The 20,686-nt window shown below is 46.3% G+C and overlaps 2 protein-coding genes across 5 annotated transcripts in view; both read right to left on the reverse strand.

Annotated features, from left to right (window-relative positions):
- The window catches only part of LOC149311551 (protein SPMIP1-like), a 72,309-nt gene that overhangs the window by 32,458 nt on the left and 19,165 nt on the right, over positions 1-20,686 (reverse strand). The gene's annotated exons all lie outside the window — the stretch shown is intronic.
- The window catches only part of LOC149311553 (filamin-C), an 88,646-nt gene that overhangs the window by 17,755 nt on the left and 50,205 nt on the right, over positions 1-20,686 (reverse strand). For 2 of the 4 annotated variants that reach the window (XM_089527362.1, XM_089527360.1), the window contains 18 exons: positions 20,098-20,215; positions 19,552-19,814; positions 17,726-18,323; positions 16,527-16,700; positions 15,985-16,147; positions 14,834-14,994; positions 14,217-14,384; positions 13,093-13,216; positions 11,362-11,518; positions 10,229-10,418; positions 9,518-9,541; positions 8,277-8,524; positions 5,670-5,771; positions 4,652-4,751; positions 3,192-3,332; positions 2,279-2,407; positions 419-592; positions 51-212 (listed from right to left, as the gene is read on the reverse strand). In XM_089527362.1, the coding sequence (XP_089383488.1) occupies positions 51-212; positions 419-592; positions 2,279-2,407; positions 3,192-3,332; positions 4,652-4,751; positions 5,670-5,771; positions 8,277-8,524; positions 9,518-9,541; positions 10,229-10,418; positions 11,362-11,518; positions 13,093-13,216; positions 14,217-14,384; positions 14,834-14,994; positions 15,985-16,147; positions 16,527-16,700; positions 17,726-18,323; positions 19,552-19,814; positions 20,098-20,215 (3,196 nt within the window). The remainder of the gene's footprint in view (positions 1-50; positions 213-418; positions 593-2,278; positions 2,408-3,191; positions 3,333-4,651; positions 4,752-5,669; positions 5,772-8,276; positions 8,525-9,517; positions 9,542-10,228; positions 10,419-11,361; positions 11,519-13,092; positions 13,217-14,216; positions 14,385-14,833; positions 14,995-15,984; positions 16,148-16,526; positions 16,701-17,725; positions 18,324-19,551; positions 19,815-20,097; positions 20,216-20,686) is intronic. The other 2 variants (XM_089527363.1, XM_089527361.1) reach the window with 1 other exon arrangement.

Raw genomic sequence — 20,686 nt, forward strand, 5'->3', positions numbered from 1 at the left:
GGTCTCCTGTCACTTGTTTATGGAGAGCCCCAAACCCTCATTCTGCTTACCGATATGCCGGTTCGGCAGTCGCTTGAGTAAGCATGGCTCTTCATTCCCAGATGGTGCCCGGATGCTGGCTGTCAGGAGGCTCAGGTCGCTCTCGGTGATTTTCAGAGACACATCGGTTGAGGTGCCCACGTTGAGCTGGGATGTGCGCATGGAATCGTCACCTAAGCATTGGATGAAAGGTCAGTTGTGGAGTTTGAAGAAGTCAGTCAGCCAGGTGTGTGGGGAGAGTACCCATTGGGTATGTTTCAATACAGGTTGAGAGTTCAAGGAGGGTGGAAATTGGGATGGTGGAGATGCAAGTGTTCTAGAAAGCCACTTGTGGGGAGGGGCAGCATGATTTTGGAGGGTGGGAGGCAGAAAAGCTCACCTGTGATCTTGGCCGTGAAGGGGCTGCCAGGGATGTGTTTGTCATCAAAGCGCACAATGATGTTGTAATCCCCAGGAGCCGTGGGCAGGTAAGAGACGGTGCATGTGCCATCTTTGTTGTCCTTACAGGTGATCTCAGCCTTGGATGGACCCTCCACAGCCAGGGACAGGCCTCCTAGGAAAAGGAAAAGAAGAGGGGTCATGAAGCCTGGTCAATCTTCTTTCCTTTCTCCTGGTAACTACAGAATCATAGGCCTGTTACAGACTGCCAAAATAAAGCTGCTTCGGGTCTCTTTGGAGGTATGCTGTTTAAATGATGCATGGGTCCTAAGAGTCCGGAGGTCGCGCCAAAGCCACACTCCATTCTTAAGCACTGGAGTGCAGCTTTGGTGCAGCTTCCGGATTCTTAGGGTGCATGCATCATTTAAACAGCATACCTCCAAAGAGACCCGAAGCAACTTTATTTTGGCAGTCTGTAACAGGCTATAGATACTAGCTGATCTTCAACCTAGGAGCTCCTATCTCACCAACCCAGTTACACCCACTGAATTCTCTGCTTCCTATCAACCTCTAAATAGGGTTTTCACCTCATTTCACCTCCATCTTCCACCATCTGGAGAAAGGATGGGGAAGCTCAGGCCCTAAGGATCAATCTGGCTCTCCTGGGCACCCAATGAGTCTTTCTGGGCCTTCCCATTGCTTTGCAATGTTTCCTAGAAGATTGAAATACTTCTCCTAAGGATTAATTATGGGCAGAAAGAGCTTTCTGCCAAAATCTAATTTTCATCCCACCCTCTTTTCGCCGTTATTTCCACTCACCACTTGAATGAGGTCCTTGAAAACTTGACTGAAATGCGAGTTTAGCTTCTAAGCTAAAAAGATTCACCACTCTAGATCCAGAGGTGTAGAAATAATGCAGTTTGATACCACTTTAAGTGTCCTGATGGCACCATCCTACAGAGTCCTAGGATTTGTAGCAGTCTTTGGCAGAGAAGGCTAAAGACCTGATAAAACTACAAGTCCTAAGATTCCATAGGATAGAGTGGCAGCACTTAAAATAATGTTTAAAATGCATTATTTCTACAGCGTAGAGGCACCCTAGGAGTCCCCTCCCAACCAAGCTCATTCCCTTCCCTGGTCTGCATCATCTTTGTCCACATTCTTCTGCAGATTCCCTTCACCTGAGCAGCTGGAATGTATGCAGACATTCGGTAGCTTCACAATGGCCTGACAAAGGGCTTTTTTACCCTGGCTGGAATATTCAGGACTGCTCCCGGAGTATTCTAACCATGCACCCCTGCTATTGCCCAGTACTGCCACTGCTGGTGCAAGTTGCTCCCTCATGATTCATGATGTTAGGCAAGTTCTGCACCAAAACCACCTGATATGGGACATCATTTTACTACACCATTGGGACTTCAGCATCCACCGATGTTTGTATCCATGGTGGGTCCTGAAACCAAATCTCAATGGATACCAAGAGCCCATTATATTTTAAACTTGTTTAATGACGAGATCGGGTGGATTTGGTGCAGAAATTGCCTTACATCATGAATGCAGCTTGCACTCAAATCAGAGATTTGGTTCTGCATCATGAAGACTGATTGCCATGAAGACAGGATGAGACCACTTTGTTTGGCCTGTGTAGATGAGCCCTAAGTGACAGGCTAATTATCAAAACCCACTCACAACACCTACCTCTCATGACTCTGGCCATGAGCTTATCAAACTGCCCTTTCTCACAGATCCATCTTAGCCCAGTGGTATTTACATAACTGGCAGTAAGATATTTCCCTGCTTGGTAATATTCAGATTCTGAATATAACCAGGTTATGGACCTTCTGTGGCCCTCCATGCCCACCTTCTCCCGCATCCTTGGTGACAATGGTGAAGGTTGCTGGTTTGTTGACCATGCCATGGCTGAGCCCCGGTCCATAAGCGCTCACATGGCGGGCGTTGATGGCATCCACATAGAACTGAAGTGGGCTCCCTTGATGGAGAAGAAAGGAAAGACAACAAGTAATGATCAGCCAAAGGTTTCACAAGTCCCCAAGAAGATGGCCACTTTCCTCCAAGAGGTCTTGACAATCTGCTTGAAATGGTTTCTGTTCTAATTGTGTGCCTTTAAGTGATTTCAAGGCTCCAAGTCACAACTCCCAAAGCAATCCTATCACAGGGATTCCTAGGCAAGATTTCTCTGGAAGAGGTCTTCCATTGCCTTCCTCTGAGGCTGAGAGAGTGTGACTTCCCCAGGGTCAGGGGTTCCCATGGCTGGGCAAGGATTCAAATCCTGATCTCTTGAAGTCCTAATCCTCACTCAAACCAATACATCACAATGGTTGTTGATGAAATGTTTAATAAAATATTCACTGTATATACTCATGTATAACTCTAGAAATCTGAGTCCAAATACTGACCCAAAAAACCTGAGCTGACTTATCCATGGGGTCAATGTAAGTACTGCACTTAACTGTCTTTAAAAAGGAATCACCCCCTTTCACAGGGGTTGCCCAAAACCATCGGAAAACACATATTTCCGATAGTCTTAGGAACCGAGACACCGCAATTTTATGGTTGGGGGTCACCACAACATGAGAAACTGCATTAAAGGGTCGCAGCATTAGGAAGGTTGAGAACCACTGCTGTTCCATGCCTCTAAGTTGTATCCTCGACTTATCCACTGGTCATATCAAAATCCATAATTTTGGCCCCAAAACCTGCCCTTGACTTACAGATGAGGTCACTGCTCCTCCTCCTCCTCCTCCTGCACCCACCTGGAATGTGGTTCCCGTCGTATTTGATATCCATCTCGTGCAGCCCCTTCTCTACGGGGCTGTATTTCACTGTCACGGTGCCATCCTTATTGTCGGTGATATGAGGCCGGGCAGTCTTGCCAGAAGGCATCCTCACCTCACCTGGAGGGAGAAAAGAGAGGGAAAGAAACCCGGAATGGTCAAAGCTGTGTTGGGGGAACTAGCCTCTTCTTCCCCTACATTCACACTAGATGATGCATGCTGACATCACAGTAGGGAACCATTTTCTAAGGACGGGCTGCAGCAACTGGAGTTTACAAGAGACAGTTGTACACGCGCTGGTAACCTCACGTCTAGATTTCTGTAATGCGCTCTACATGGGGCTACCCTTGTACTTGATTCGGAAACTGCAATTAGTGCAGAACATGGCAGACAGAGTAGTGTCAGGAACATCAAGGAGGGACCATATTACTCCAGTATTGAAGTCCCTCCACTGGCTGCCTATTAGTTTCCGGGCCCAGTACAAGGTGTTGGTTATCACCTTTAAAGCCCTAAATGGCTTGGGTCCAAACTATCTCAGGGACCGCCTCCTCCCTTATAATCCTCCCCGCACACTCCGGTCCTCTGGGAGGAATTTGCTGCAGCCTCAAAGAGCTAGGCTTTCGGCTACCTCCCAGAGGGCTTTTTCTGTTGTCGCCCCCAGATTATGGAACGACCTGCCGGACGAGATCTGTCAACTGACATCTTTACACAGCTTTAAAAAGGCTGTCAAGACGGATCTCTTCCGGTAGGCCTTTCCGGAATAGATAACCCTGGCCTCAGGAACCCTGTTCTTATAAGAGTCCCCAAGGTCCTCCTTGGAAATGCTACCGTAGTTTACTGTTTTATTTGTTTTGTTCTGTTTTGCTTTTGTCTTGTAATAATGTGTATGTGTTAATGTTGTTTAATTAGTTGGTTTTAATTATAATTGATTTAATAATTTTTTAAGGAGGGGAATTTTGATCTACAATGTATTGTATTTTATCGTTGTTAGCCGCCCCAATTGACCTCAAGGGGCGGGATATAAATAAACTTTTATTATTATTTATTATTATTATTATCATAGGATGAGCCAAACGTAAAAGTGGCTGGGTCTTGGTTAGGCCACAGAACAGACAGGGACACCCCTCCACTTTCTCCTTCACAATGGGGAAGAAATTTGGAAGTGGGTGGAGGGTGACCAGGCATCCTCCTTTTCCTAGACATGTCCTGTATTTGCACCTTCTGCCCCAGGTCTTGGGTCAGTGTGGGGACAGGTGTTATCCTACCCTGTCTGCTCAGGGCCTCTGAAACCTATTTTTTCAATCATTTTCCAAATACGTTTGAATATTCGTTCAGTTATTATTATCCGCACAATACTTCCCTACAGGCTGTTCATAGGCTAATTTGCTTCTCCTCCCTGCCCCTCTCTGTGCCCCTGTTAGGGAAGACGGATGCTTTACCTGTGATCTCCCCCTTCTGCACGGCGAAGGGGATGACCAGGTTGAAGGGGCGCAGCATGGAATCCACGCTCTCCGGAGGGGCGACCGGCTCATCCGTAGCCTGGTGAGGAGAGGAAGGAGGGAAGGGATGGGGGGGGGGGGTGGTTTGAAGAGGAAACAGACAGGGAGAAAAGAGAGAGAGCACTAAGTACAGACAAGCAAGAGAGAAAACAAAAGCACTGAGGGCAAGGCAAGTGGAAATGGAGGAGTATTCTGCCCTGAAAAGTGTCCGAGGGCCATGCAGACTGGAAAAGACAGAGCTGCAAGAAAGGAGGAGATTAAGAGAGAAATGCAACCCAAAGAAGAGGACAGAATGCAACCGTGGGTGGGTGAAACTGCTCTGTATCCCAATTTTTTGGGGAGAAGTGGGATATAACTAAATATAATAATAATAAACACAAAGGAATATGGGATGGCAAATGAACCAGAACTGCCATGTTGGAATGATCCTCTTTTCTGCTTTGTGTGGTTGTATGCACAGCTAATGCAAAGGCTCTTTAGAGTCTACATCTGCACTAAGTTAATCCAGGTCCTTAACTCTTAGGGCTCCCTGAAAATTGGGGTCCTGTGAAGGTTCTCCACAAAGCAGCCCCAATTCCCAGAAGAATCCACAACCAGGTCCAAAGCAGTGTGTTTGTCATCCGGAGACGTCTCCCAAAGAGAAAGCCTCTAGACTGCACTGACAGAGCTCCCAAGAAGTCTGAAGGGGTGCATAAAGATCCCCAAAGAATGCCCACCTTCACAGGTAGAGTTTGAGGATGGTATTACACCTTCAGGCTGGGCCCACGGTAGCACCATTTTCCATGGGGATAAGAGCTTAGGACCAGAGGCTCTAGGCCAATGCCTACAGAATGGAGAACCTATGACATCTTGGACCTCCATCTTATGGACATTGGGCCAAGACTGAAAGATTCAGGAGGAAGAGAAAGAGGCAGCCAGAGCAGACAGGAGCTGAGAGGCAAGAACCGGCTCCTGGTACCCAGTGAAGGGGGTAGCCACCAGTGTGGGGCGCCGAGAAGGGCTGTTGGAGCGGCACAGACGACTCACAGGGCTCCTCGATGTGGGGGATGCTCTCACAGGCCTGGTGGGAAGCAAGGGAAAGGTCAATGTGGGACCACCAGACCACTCTTCTCTGCTCTTGGTTGGTTTTAACAAGCTAAGGGGGGCTTGGTTCCAGGACACCCCATGGACACCAAACTTCAAGTCCCATTAAATAAAATGGCATAGTGTATGTGCCTTCAAGTCATCTGTCAACTTATGGTGACCCTATGAATTTCAAAACCCTATGAAATTCATAGGGTTTTCTCAGGCAAGGAATCCTCAGAGGTGGTTTTGCCAGTTCCTTCCTCTGAAACATAGCCTACAGCAGCTGGTATTCGTGGGTGGTTTTCCATACAAGTACTAACCAGGACTGACCCTGCTTAGCTTCCAAGGTCAGATGGGATCTGGTGCCTCTAGGGCAGTGGTTCTCAAGCTCCCTAATGCCACAACCCTTTAATACAGTTCCTCATGTTGTGAAGACTCCCAACCATAAAATTGCGGTGTCTCAGTTCCTAAGACCATGAGAAATAGGTGTTTTCTGATGGTCTTAGGCGACCCCTGTGAAAGGGCCATTCGACCCCAAAGGGGGTGCAACCCACAGGTTGTGAACCACTGCTCTAGGGTATTTAGGCCCATGGTAAACTAGTGTCTCTTATATAAAAGGGCAAATTAAAAAATGTTGTCTTTTTTAATGTAGTAAAATGATGCCCCTTATATATAATTGCAAAATCAAGCTTCGCTTTTTTGAATTTTTAAAAATGTATATATATTTTCAAACAAAGGATGACTGAATCTGTATTACCCAGGGATAGAGGGCAAATTGTATTTTATAGCCATAGTGCTAAAGTGTTATACCACTTTAGCATTTATGACTACAAGAACATTGTTGTTGTTATTATTATTATTATTATTATTATTATTATTATTATTTAATAATAATAGGCAAGACAGGGATACAGGGGGAGGAGGATGGGAGTAAGATGTTCAGTTCATGGAAAGGACAAAGGGAAACCACACCACATCTTAATCACATCTCAAACTAGGAGAAAAAGGCAGTTACAAAGACACTAAATTCTACTAGAAGGAGCAACAAACCAAGACCAAAACCCTGGAGTATATTTAGTGCAGGACTGGATGTAGAGGTAGAAACAACTTAAAGGTATGAAATCCTGAAACAGAACGCCAGAACTACTGGGCCATCTGGAGGAGCTCTAAATGGAACTGGGGAAACTAAGGGTGTATCTACACTGTAAAAACAATGTGGTTTGACATCACTTGAAGTGCTGTAGCTCCATCCTATAGGATCCTGGGATTTGTAATTTTGCAAGGTCTTTAGCCTTCTCTGCCAAAGGGTGCTGGTGCCTCATAAAACTACAAATGTCAGGATTCTGTAGGATGCAGCCATGGAAGTTAAAAAGGATGTCAAACTGCATTATTTCTATAGTGTCAATGCACCTAAACTAGATGGTTAAAAAAAGAAAAGAAAAGGGGGAGCTCATGGAACTTTTTTCTTCTTTTTTAACCAAAGCAGATGAACACAGCTGCCCTTTGAAAATTGCCAAGTGCTGTTGATTCAGCCAAGGATGACTAGAAGAACTATCCCAGTACAGTACTGTGATTCACTGCCTCCATTTTCTTATACAGCTGAGAATGAGGCATTTTCCATTTCCTTCCTGGAATTGTGTGTCATACAGCAGCCTAAAGAAATCAATGCAACCAAAGATATTTTGCAGCTCAGCAGTTCAACATCTCTCTACCTGGGAGGATTATGCTGACTGCTCCCCCCCCCCCTTTCTTTTTTCTTTTTCTGCTGTTGTTTTAAGGAAACAGCTAAAATCTTTGAGTAGTGGGAATATATAAATTTCCACCCATGCTACATCTGCAGTGCAGAACTAATGCAGTTTGGCACCTCTTTAACTGCCATGGCTCAACGCTATGGAATACTAGGATTTGTAATTTTGTGAGATATTTAGCCTTCTCTGTTAGCAAACTGCCACTGCAAACTACAAATCCCAGGATTACACAGCATTGAGCCATGGCAGTTAAAGGGGGTGTCAAATTGCATTATTTCTGCACTGCATAGCGCAACCTGAATCTATCCCTCTGTAATGCAGTCTTCCTCTTTTCCTGCTGCCTTCTACCTTAACAAACATTATCATCTCTTCTAGGGAGTCACGTTTTCTCATGATGTGACCTAAGTACAACATGGGCCACAAAGTTTAGCCATCTTGGCTTCTAGGGAGAGTTCAAACCTGATTTGCTCTAGGTCCTATTTGTTTATCTTTTTAGCAGTCTACATGGCATAGCGGTTTGTGTGTTGGACTATGGAGACAAGGGTTCAATTCCCAGTTCAGCCATGAAACCCACTGGGAGATCCTGGGATCCTCTCAGCCTCAGGGAAAGGCAATGGCAAACCTCCTCTGAACAAATCTTGCCAAGAAAACCCCATGATAAGACTTCTCCTTAGAGTTGCCATAAGCTGAAAATGACCTGAAGGCAGACAACACACACACACACCACACACACACACACACCCTTGACTCACCACAACATGGAAGGGGCTGTTGGGGATCTGTTCACCCCCAAACCGGATGGTGATGATGTATTTCCCCGGCTCTGGGGCAGTGTAATAGATGTCGAAGGTGCCATCATGGTTCTCCACCACGTCAACGTCCAGTTCGGCTCCGTCCGGTGTAGAAACCTTGCAGGTCACCTTGCCTTTCCCAGCGGCCTTGGCATCTACCGTGATCACTGTCTCTTCTCCAATCTGGATGGTGGGACCCAGGCAAGTCCCTGCAGATGAAGGGGGAAAAGAGGCATCCATTGTCAGGCAACTGAGGGAGAACCCATCCAAGACAAAATGGCCTCATCATGGCCACAGAGGGAGGGTTAGCTCAAAGGATTGATTTGGGGCCTCAAATACACAAAACTATGTCAGGCTGGAAGTTGACAAAAATGAAGGGATGGGGAAGAAACAGAAAAGTTTCAAAAGCTGACACATTTTTGTTGTTTGGGAGTGGTCCTAATAAAGGTGGTGGATTTTGTCTATATCAGCCTTGTTGAAGTGTGCAGCCACTAGACAGGGATAAAAAGCCATAGTCTCTGAGTCCGTGGATTGGGCCCTGAGAAAGGAACTCCAAACCCACAGACAGACAGGGCCAAGGGAAAGAAACCATATCTGTTGTTGAATTTAAATATATAGCCTTGTTAGTCTGTGGAATCAGTATGTCGAGAGATCTTGTAGCACCTTTGAGCTTTCGTAGACTTCAGTCTACTTCCTCAGATGCATAGGAAAGCGCATGCTGCCAACTTCTTTATTTCAGTTAGTCTCAAAGGTGCTACAAGATCTCTCGACATATCTGCTGTTGTCATAAAAAATAACTATATTTCAAGCCAGAGGGTGGGACTCATGCAGCTCTCCAAGGGCCCCCACAAAGGCCAACCCTGGGCATCCCACAGGTGCTTATTCTTATACTTATTTCTTTATTTAAATATTTATGCTGTTGTGTGGCTTGATGTCATTTCTGATTTATGGTGACCCTATCACAGGGTTTTCTTGGCAGGATTTGTTTAGAAGAGGTTTGCCATTGCTTTCCCCTAAAGCTAAGAGCATGTGACATGCCTAAGGTCATGCAGTGGATTTCATGGCCGAGATGAGAATCGAACCCCAGTCTCCAGAGTCACAATTCAACACTCAAATAACTATGCCACATATACAGCCCTATACATTGCCCTAAACAAAGAACTCAGAGCGGCTTATAAAAAGCATTAAAGCAAGTTACTTACCCAATCCATGGCCTCCGATGGACACTGCAAGACAAAAAGAAAGAAAAAGGCAGTGAGAAGCTGCAGTGAGTTGTAAGTTGCACCATTACCTTGAAAGTTTTGTTATATATTTTTAACTTTTGTACAATGAAACTTTTTATGTGTATCCACTTTAACTTCTGTAAGCCATCTTGAGTCCCAAGATAGGCAGGATGTAAACAACAACTCCCCCTCCCTTTATCTTCTTCTTCTCCTCCTCCTCCTCCTCCTCCTCATCATCATCATCACCATTACCATTGTAGGGATGGAACCAAACTACATTTCAGAATATATTGTCATGAGTAAGAGTTTTACTCTTTAATGCCGTAGCTAATAACGGACCCAATCACTTTCAAAAGTAACTTTTAAAGGGCATTTTGAGAGGCATTTTGACCGGGATTTTTCAGGTTCTCTACCAGAGAAGGAGGGCAAGGGTTATCCTCCTATGCCTCCCGAGTCACACAGGCACTCCTTGCAAACTCCAAAATGAGGGCCCTGGGGGCCAGATGTCGCCCATGGGCTACAAGTCCCACCCCCTCTTTTATGCAATTCTCTGATCAATCTTAGGGGGTTTTCCTTCCAAAGAAATAATGGGAAGCAACAGAAAAGTACAGAGAAGTGCTGCAAATTACTCTGATACTAGTTGGGTGAGGAATGAAGAAGTGGAAGAATGGAGACCTGGACACCACCAACCTGTGACAAGGCACTTGCTGGCATCCCCAGCGGGCAACGCATGGATGCGGAAGGGCGAGTAGGGGATTTCGTCACCGCCATACTTGATGGTGATGGTGTAGCGTCCTGTCATATCTGGAACGTAGGACACAGTGTAGGTCCCATCTCCATTGTCCCGAATATTGGCTTTCTTGGGTTTGCCTTCTGGATCCTGAGGAGACAAAAACCAGGGGACAGGGGCACCATTGTCAGTAGTGTGTTGTGTGCAAGGGAAAGTGTGCATCTCATTGTATCTGAAGCCATATCTCCTGAAGGCCAGAGTGACTGGTCTGTTGTGCTTCAAGGACATGTGCAGATCCTGCCCTAGAGTCCTCCCCTGGGCTAGCTCTCATATGAAAGAATAAGTAAAAAATGCCTCTGAGCACATCCAAAGTGCAATTCCTTCTTCCTGACTGAACAAATCTACCACAAATCTCTCTGCTCCATGGACTACGAGCAAAAGGGGGCATTAGATCTGACTCTCTTGCTTGTTTCAGGTAGAACTCTCTCTGAGGTCCACCTTGAAGTCCAAAATATTATTATGGTCTCCCATCCAAGGATTAATCTTGCCAAGAAAAACCTGTGACAAGTTTGCCTTAAGCCACTATAAGTAGGTAAGAATTTGAAGGCACACAACAACAACAACCAAGTCTTATCCAAATGCTTCTCAAGGTCTTCCCTCTATTCCCCTGTATACTGTACTTGTAACTGTTTGGTGGCAAAAGAGAGGCATTCTGACCATGATCTGTCATCCAGACTAAGCTATGGCATTGAAACCAGAGTCTGGTTCTATGTCCTAGAGAGTTCCATTTAGACCAGTATTGTCAACTTGGGCTGCCAGGGCTTTCTTTTTACCAACTTTTTACTAACTCTAACTGGATATCCCTGCTATTCTTCCTGGTGGTCTTCCATTCACGTACTAACCAGACCTGGCCTGGCTCAGCTTCCAAAATCGAACACAATCAGAACGTGTTCTATGCGCTACAATCTTACACATGCCCACATTTCACTTGGCCCCAGCCCACAGTCAAGTGAGAGCTGCTCCCATTGCTAGCAAAGCAGGGAGACCTTACCTCACCTGCCCAGGTAGGCCAGCTCCAATTTCTGACACTCACCAGGATCTGCACAGTGAGCAAGCCCTCCCCGGCATCACGGGCATCGATGGTGAACTCAACGGGAAGGCTGGCAGGAATGCCAGAAGCATTGAGGCCGGGCCCGCTGGCTCGCACTTTGCTGGCGTCATGGGCTGGAAGGACTTTGATCTTAAATGGACTGAAAGAAGGGACAGGAAGGAAATGGTCAGAGAGGGGCAATTCAGATTCCTTTCGTAGAATCCTAGAGTTGGAAGAGACCCCAATGCAACCCCATTCTGCCATGAGGAAGACACAATCAAAGCCCTCCCAACAGATGGCCATTCAGTTTCTGCTTAAAAACATCCAAAAAAGGAGATTCCACCAAAGAAGAGTCCAAAAAAGGAGACTCCAAAAATACTTTTTCCAACTTCTGGGAGAAGAATGGCTTCCCAAAAGGTCATCTCCTTGGTGGATTGTATTGCAACTTCCAGAATTCCCAACCAGCATGGCCTCCAATCCATCTGGAAAGTTGGCCATGCTGAATCATAGAGTTGGAAGAGTCCCAAGGGCCATCCAACCCCCTTCTGCCATGCAGGAAGACACCATCAAAACCCTCCCTATGACTGATGGCCATCCAGCCTCTGCTTAAAAACCTCCAAAGAAAGAAACTCCACCATCTTCCAAGGCAGCATTGTCTAGTGTTGAACAGCTCTTACAGTCAGAAGGCTTTTCCTAATGTTTTTAGGTGGAATCTCTTTTCTTTCCTGAGAAAGGATTCCAGGCTACAACTCCCTGAATCTGTGGTATTCCCAGACAAGTAATTTTTCACAAACTCTGAGATGGACCATACAAGCTGCCCTATAACAAACCAGGCAGTTGCTCAACATTGTCAACACTAGAGCTTGCAAAGCAGTCAATCAATCACTCAATCACTTTATTTATATCGCACTTGTTTCCCAAAAATGGGAACATCTTACAAAACACAAAGAAAATGATTAAACTGTCTGTAGATTTGGAAATGTGACTGTTTTGGTTGCTGACCATGTTGGGTGGGGATTCTGGAAATTGTGGTATAACACCAGTTCCTCAAACCCCCAACCAACACAGTCAGTGGCCTGAGGGGTAACTTTTCCAACTGCTGGTCTCCAGTGAGTTCCAGACACCAGCCTTAACAGGAGACAGTGGGTACGATGGGAAAGCCCTTCTGACAGGAGCACTGGAAGCCATTTTGGACAAGAACGACCAACAGCCTGACAGGCTCCATGTGCAGCTGCTTCATCTTTTCAGAGGGAGATGCCTGCTGGCATCCGTCTGTCCTAACACAGGGCAGGAAATGTGCCTGTTCTGTCCCACACAGAACCTTCTAGGCCTTGGCAACAACCTAACTAGGTCCCCAGGACAATTCGCCCATGGCCGGCCAAACAGGCAGGGCTTTGGGCCAAGCTAAAAACAGAGCCACCATCATTGGACGACGGAGGCTGAGAGACAGGGGGGAAAGCTGCCCAGATTCCTGGCGGGCCAGACATCTGCCAGGCGCATACTTCTCTTCAGTCTCAGTGGGGCGCGTGAGGGGCAGGCATGCAAGACAGACAGGCACAGCTGAACAAAGGCACAGTTGCCATCAAGGGGAGGAGTAAGCCCCTCTTTTTAGCACAATCCAGCTCTGTTCCAACTTCCTGAGAGACTCACAGTCCAAAATTACAAAAAGGAGAGATCTGCCCACCGTGCTCATCCCACATTGCCCAAAATCATGGCCATCCTCAGTTTTCTCACCTGCGGGGCACTTCTTGCCCGGCGTACTTGACGGAGACAGTGTACGGCCCGTCCGTGGCTGGTGTGTAGTTCACCATGTGAGTGCCGTCACCATTATCGCGGACCTCCACTGGCTCAGCAACCCCTAGGCAAGTGGGAATGAAGGAACCAAAAGGCATGAGAACACAAAGGAAGGGGCTCAAAGTTATCAGAACCAAAGCGAATGGACCAAAAGTCATCAGACTCCAAAGAAAAAGAACCAAAGTCATCAGAAACAAAGGGAGTGCAATAAAACTTATCAGAATCAAAAGGAAGGGACCCAAAGTCACCAGAAACAAAAAGAAGTGACCCAAAATCATCAGAAACAAAAGCCATCAGAACCAAAGCAAATGGACCGAAAGCTACTAGAACCAAAAGGAAGGGGCCCAAATTCATCAGAATCAAACCAAATGGACCAAAATTTACCAGATCCCAAACGAAGGGACCCAAAGTCAGCAGAAGCAAAGGGCACAAGCTCAAGACCATCAGAATGGATGGGGGATCCTGGAACCAAATCCCAGGGGATACTGAGGTCCCACCATACACTGAAAATTTAAGATTGGATTCAAAACACCACAAGTTTGGAAATTCAGTGCATTTATAAAGATGAGACAAATCCTAATCATAGGTTATCTGTCTTAATATTAATAATCAGCCTGGTTCCAAAACCTAAGCATTTTAATCTGCTATTATCATTCCAATTGGCCCAATAAATAAATAAAATTTTGTCTGCAAATACGCAGAGCTGGAATGAACCCAGGAATTTCTAAGCTACCATGAACTTCCCATAAGATAAACAGCAATAGCAATAGCAAGTACATTTCCATACCGCTTATCAGTGCACTTAAGCACTCCTTAAGTGGTTTACAATCTGTAAACCAATTAACCCCAACAAGCTGGCTACTCATTTTAGCAACCTATGAAAGGATGGAAGGCTGAGTGGACCCTGAAGCTCTGCAGGATTGACCTCACAACCTTGTGGCTTCTTTAAATAAAGAACTGTGATAATGGGTCCCTGTCTCATGAAGTCCCAGAATAACCAAAAAAAAGTAATCAAGAATCCACAACGGAGGTGTTTGCCTTCCCCACTCTCCAGAGATTTATACCTGTGGGTCCCAAGACCTTCACCTCCAGGGGGGCCAAGCCAGCCTTGCTGCAGTCCACAGTGAAGGTCTGGGGGACGCGGGCTCTTACACCGGCCCCCAATCCGGGGCCTGAACACTTGACCTTGCTGGGATCCACCACATCCTTGACAGGAACGCGGAAAGGGCTCCCTGAAGCAGAAGAAAAGATGGCTGTGTTAGTGTCCCTGCCTATGAGATATCCAAGACTTCTCTGGATTGGGCTGCATGCACCTCTTTGTTGCTTGATTGCCACTGAAGCATGGAAATGTTTCCCTTTTTTGGGAAAAATGCTCCCAGAATCCCCAAATGCTGGCTTGGGGATTCTGGGGACAATTGTTCAAAAAAGGAACACTTCCAGCTTCTGAGATCAGACATGACATCCCAGTTCTTCTTCATACAATCCAGAGCTCTGAATGGGAAGATCTAGCTCCCCTTCCACTACTACACAGCAGAGATGGGGGGGGGGGGGGAATCCAAATATGGCACTAAGTACAGGAATAACTGCTGGACAAAATTCTCTACAGATCCAAAGACCTGATAAAACTTTGCCACCTTCTTCTCTTGGCACAGGCAGAACTCGGGCCAGCTTCTCCACCTACCAGGGATGGGGCGTCCCCCAAAGGTGATATTGACGTCATAGTCTCCGGGCGTGAAAGGGATGTACTCCACACTGCAGCTGCCATCTTTGTTATCCTTGCATGACATTTTGGCTTCAGATGGTCCTTCGATCGCCAGGCCAAGACCACCAGTCCCTGCTCCCCTGTGGATAAAGAAACCCCAAAATGTCATTTTCAAAGACAGCCCTTACCCTGTCATTTACTGCAGGAGCCAAAAACTCGCAGCATCCATGCCATTCAGAAGTGCAATAATTTAAGAAAACCACACATTATCATACTAAAACGAGGTGTCTAAGGAATATGTTTGTTGTTGCTATTGTTAACCGCCCTTGAGTTGACCTAGACTCATGGTGACCCTGTGGATGAGACGTCTCCAAGATTCTGTCCTCCACTGTTCTGCTTAGGTCCTGCAAACTCATGGCCATCATATCTCTGATTGAGTCTAACCATCTGCATGCTCTCTTTCGCCTTTTCTATTTCCTTCCACCTTTCCTAGCATCATTGCCTTTTCTGTCGATTCATTTTTTCTCGTGATGTAGCCAAAGTATAACAGCTTCAATTTAACCATCTTGGCTTTCAGGGAAAGTTCAGGCTTGATCTGTTAAGGAGCCATTTGTTTGTCTTCTTGGCCATCCATGTTATCCTCAGCTGTCTTCTCTAGCACCACATCTCAAATGAATTAACTTTCTTCCTACATGCTGTGTCTTGCATTGTTAATGTTCCTTTTTCCTATCTTTATTCTTCCTAACTCTGAGTCCAAACCTGCTCTGCCTACAATATTTTGTGAATACAGGTTGAACAAATAGGGTGATTGACTGCAGCCTTGTCTGACCCCTTTGCCAACTGGAAACCATTTTGTTTCTCTGTATTCAGTTCTGACAGTCGTCTCTTGTCCTGAGTACAGGTTATGCATCAGGACAATCAAATGTAGTGGCATTCCTATTTTTTTGAGAGCATGTAGCTTGTTTTAATGTAAAAATGCTAAACTTCTCTTATCAGCACATAACCAGATTATTTGTGTCTTCTGTCAGTATCCAGGAGCTCAAAACTGGCTGCTGGAGCAACTGAAAGTCTTATCTGAATTGCTGTCCCTGAGTCTAGTTTAGGCCTAGGAGAAAGAAGAGGTGGGCTACCTGGTTTCCACAGTGAAGCGGTTCGATTTGTTCACCAGCCCTCCCTCGAGTCCTGGGCCATAAGCACGGACGCGGCTGGGGTCGCACCCTTCTGTGACACCCACCCGGAAGGGGCTCTTGGGCACAGGCACATCATCGTACGTCACTTCCACCAGATGCACGCCTAGGACACAAAGAAGTTGGGTTTTAGTCACTTATTTATTGCTTGTAAACTTGTCCGGTCCCTCCACATTCAACGGGGTTAGGGGCACAGGAACCCCCGTGAATGTGGAAAAACCACAAATAACAAAAACACTATGTTTTTACCTGAGAGAACACCTCTCTAGGAATCTCTAGGTCCTCCTGTGCAACTTTATGGTCAACGTCTGCCAAGCATTGACCATAGAATTGCGCTGGAGGAGCTACAAATGCCTAGTGGAGTGTTCTTTCTAGAAATCTCTAGGTCCTTCAGTGAGACCTTTGGTTAACGTTGACCACAGGGAAGGAGAGAAAGCTACAAGGGAGAGAAGGATGGAAGTAGCACACAGTCACAAGAGTCTTACCGTCCTCAAAGGGTGTGTACTGGACACGGTAGGTGCCGTCCCCGTTGTCAGTGATGTATGTGTCCGTCTTGGCGCCCGAGGGATTGATGACACGCACCTTGATGTGGTTGCCACCCGTCTTGGTCAGAGAGCGAGCATCCACTGTGAACTCAGTGGTGACCTCACGCAGAACACCTGGGGAGACATTGGGGAGCACAGATGGTTAGCACAGCCACCTAGAATTACAGGAAAAGCTGGATATAAGACCACTACCAACCATTTATGATGAGCAAGCTGGATGCACAACCAACACACTGTCAGAAACGCTGTCTGCACTGGTCAGGAGACTCTAGGTGCAGTGATTCCCAAACTTTGGTCTTCCAGTTGTTTTGGATTTCCACTCCCAGAAGCCCCAGCCAGCTTGACCAACAGGAATTCTGGGAGCTGACGTGAAAAACATCTGGAAGACCAAAGTTTGGGAATCACTGCTCTAGGGGCAGTCCGCTGTACTGCCTAGTGCATCTGGCCCATTACAGGTCACTCACTTCTGAGGTCAAAATAAGGCACCCTGCAATGGCCGCATCCTTGACCACCTTGTTCTGACCTCAGAATGGGCAACTCTCAGCAGGAACTGATGTACTGGGTGGCCCATGTAGACAGTTGCCATGCCATGGAAATGGAGAGCTCCAGATCTTCCTGGAAGATTCAGAGCAACAGATAGGGCCTTTAAAATGCATTATAAGGCTGTAATCTCCCAGTTGTAGTTCAGAACTTGCCTGACATGGTCCGATCTGCCTGAACCAAAAACATGGTTTGGGATGTGTATTGTCCAAATGGGGTAAATGGGCCTTTGACCCATGCAAACAAGGCTAGAGTCTGCCAGGTTGTTCAAAACAAAGATGTCTCTCAAGATTGTTATTCAAACTAAATATCTTTTGTATCCAATATCTTGGATCTACACAGAGATAAATAGAAGGGAACCATTCTCCATTTCCAATTTATACTCTCTCTGTCTCTCATCCCTTTATAATTCAGGCATGAGAATCACATGTTCCTCCATTTGTCATTGGACTGTAACACTCAGCAGTCTTAGCCAGGGCAGCCAATAATGAGGAAGTCTGAAGTTGGAATCCAAGAAAATGTGTAGGACCACATGATTATCATCTAAAATCCCACCACAGGAAGGCAAGAAAACAGACCAGAAGATCTCCAGAACATACCCCGTGGTTCTACTCCAGGTCCAAAGACCTTGACATTGCTGGTGTCCACGGCCGGATCCACGTTGACCCGTGCAGGGAACTTGGGCACGGCGTGTCCTCCATATTTAATGGTGATGGTATAGGTGCCGGGGAAGGAGGGGATGTAGGTGATGCTGTAGGTCCCATCACTATTGTTCTGGATGAGCACCTCGGCCTTGACCCCCGAATCCGAGATGATCTCAATGGTGAGCTCGGCGTCACCCGCTTTGGAGCAGTCCACCATGAAAGTGGCCACCTCGCCCACCTTGCCGTGCTCCAGCCCAGGTCCACTGGCTGTCACCTTGGAAGGGTCAAAGACAGGCTTGATGTCTGCCTTGAAGGGGGAACCAGGGATGTGAGCTTCAGCAAAGAGGATGTTGATGGCGTACTCCCCGGGCTCAGTGGGCAGGTAGGAGACGGAGCATGAGCCATCTCCATTGTCCTGGCACTCGATCTTGGCTTCACAGGGTCCCTCCACAGTCAAACCTAGGCCACCAGTGCCAGCCCCTTTGGTGTCAATGGTGAAAGGTGCAGGCTTGCCCACAAAGCCTCCCTTCAGTCCTGGACCATAGGCACAGACCTAGAAGGAAAGCAGAATTGATGGAAGGAAGATGTCAAGGAAGATGGAAGTGGATCTAGTTCCCAGCTGGATCTCTGTAGGAATGACTCACACTAACAGATCCCCCTAGCAGATGGGTTCATGCACATCATCCTCCCCCAATCTGGCTGCCCTCCTGATGATCTGGGGCACAATCCCTATCATCCACAGCCAAGTCAACATTCTCACTCTTGCCACTTTCCACAGTCAAGAGAAACCTGCTTTATCTCAAGGCTGACTGTCAGGAGTTGCGTTATAATGCTTGCCTGCCCTATATTGCTTGCTTGCTGTTTACTGGTGTTAATGTGCTATTTTGGATTGTGGCCAATGATGAGGCGTACAGTGGGGTGTAAATAGGTCAACAGTTGTTGCATTCTTTTAGCACTGAAGAGCAGAGGAAGAGGGAGCGAATCTTTCTCGAACAGCTCCAAGGTCATTTTCCTGGGAAACCCATTAATAGGGGGTGGAAGAAAGGACATGTATTCTGCATGACGATACCAAAATTGTACATTTTGGTTTAGGCATCTCTAAAATAGTATCATGAGCGAACAAACACTGAATCCAGGAAAAAGAGCTGACAATTTGAAGAAGGTCATGATTGTAAGATATAAGACACACAATTCAGAGAATTCATAGGAAGTCATAGTAGAACAGGACTGAAGAGATTTGTTCACTTGAAAATTAATGGTCATAATAAGTATTTTAATTTCAGGAGTTGGAGGTATTTTTTGTGGTAAACACATGTAGTAAGACTCTTGAATCATAATAATGTATCAGATATGAAGTTTCTTTAAAATAAAGTATTATTTTAGAAAGGGACATTTTGGGAACAAGTGAAAGAAATAATATTTTATGTAAATGACAAATGGGATTTTAGCCTGCCTAATTATGCTTTGTCAATGCGTGTTGTTTAGTTCTGACAATGACAGTCTCTGGAGCTCTAGTTACTGAATAAAGGTTTTCTGAGTTTTCACTACTGAAGCCTGGTATAAGCGTTTGCTCAGTTGTGAGACTGACCCTTGGTCTGTCTAGTTTAATTCCAACTCTTCCAACTTACAGAGGCTTTCCAGGTTCTCAGACCTAACTTTAGATACCAGGGATGGAGCCATGGCAGTTAAAGCGGTGTTAAACTGCATTCGTTCTGCAGTGCAGAATAAACCAAAGGAAGCAACTTTGACCTTCACATCAACCTACTGTGCTAGCTGCTTACCTTGGATGGGTCTGGAGGCATGACGGCGTCAACCGTGAAGGGGCTGCCCGGAACAGGGTGCCCATCATAAGTGATGTCCACTTTGTAGGGTCCCTCCTCAGGTGGCATGTACTTCACGGAGTGGAGGTCATTGCTAGTGCCCGTCTCCACTTTGCAGGGGATGGGGCGGCGGGAGGGAGAGCTGATCTTCACATCCACCTGCCCTTGACCCCCTGCACCCTTGGTGTTGATGGTAAATTCTTGATCGCGACCCACATCCACCTCTGCAGGAAAAATGGAAAGTGGATGAGGTAGGCATAGCCAGTCATGCAGAAACCTTTGTGAACAGCCACCATTTAACACTGGAAGATCTAAAGATGGTCATGCATGCACTGGTAAAGTCAAGGCTGGACTTCTGAAATGTGCATTGGGCTACCTTAGTACCAAGTTCAGAAACTTGGGTAGCTCAAAACACGGCAGCCAAATTGATCATTGGCACATCTAGGAGTGAGCATTTACAAACCCTGCTCATACCCCTATCCCTCCATAGCCCTTGACTTCACTTACTGTTGTTGAGTCCTTGCACTTTGACCTTGCTGAGGTCAAGTGGTGGAGCCACATTCACAGGGAAGGGACTCTTCGGAATGGGGTCACCTCCATACGTCACTGTCACGGCCATATTACCCTAGTTTGCATGAGGAGAAAACAGATCAATATCAGACACATAAAGCGCATTAAGCATGTCCCTTTCCTGACACACAATATGGATCCTATGGGAAACAAAGATGGTTAGATTTGTCCCAAGTGATCCATGCAAGCCATTCTGAGCCAGTGGGTTGGTTTTTTTCCTGGTCGAAGGGGCAGGGAATATATATTGAGGAAGCTTTTAACTAAATGAGCAGTTGAGGAAGCGTTTAACTAAATGTGCAAGTTGAGGAAGCTTTTAACTAAATGAAGCCTTAAACTTGGGAGAATCTGTTGGATAACTAGCAAGGGAGTTTGGTGAACAGAAAGAATAGTAACACAGTGTATTACTACTCAATCTCATCTGACTTAACAGAATTAAATCTGGTAAGTGCTTGGATGAAAGACCACCAGGGAATACAAGGGAGTTTCAAGTGGGGCTAGGAAAGGACCCCTGCCTGAAACCTGGTAA

The sequence above is a fragment of the Sceloporus occidentalis genome, unplaced genomic scaffold, assembly GCF_023333645.1.
Source record: "Sceloporus occidentalis isolate IW3139 unplaced genomic scaffold, rSceOcc1.0.p SCAF_5, whole genome shotgun sequence".
Lineage (NCBI taxonomy): Eukaryota > Metazoa > Chordata > Lepidosauria > Squamata > Phrynosomatidae > Sceloporus > Sceloporus occidentalis.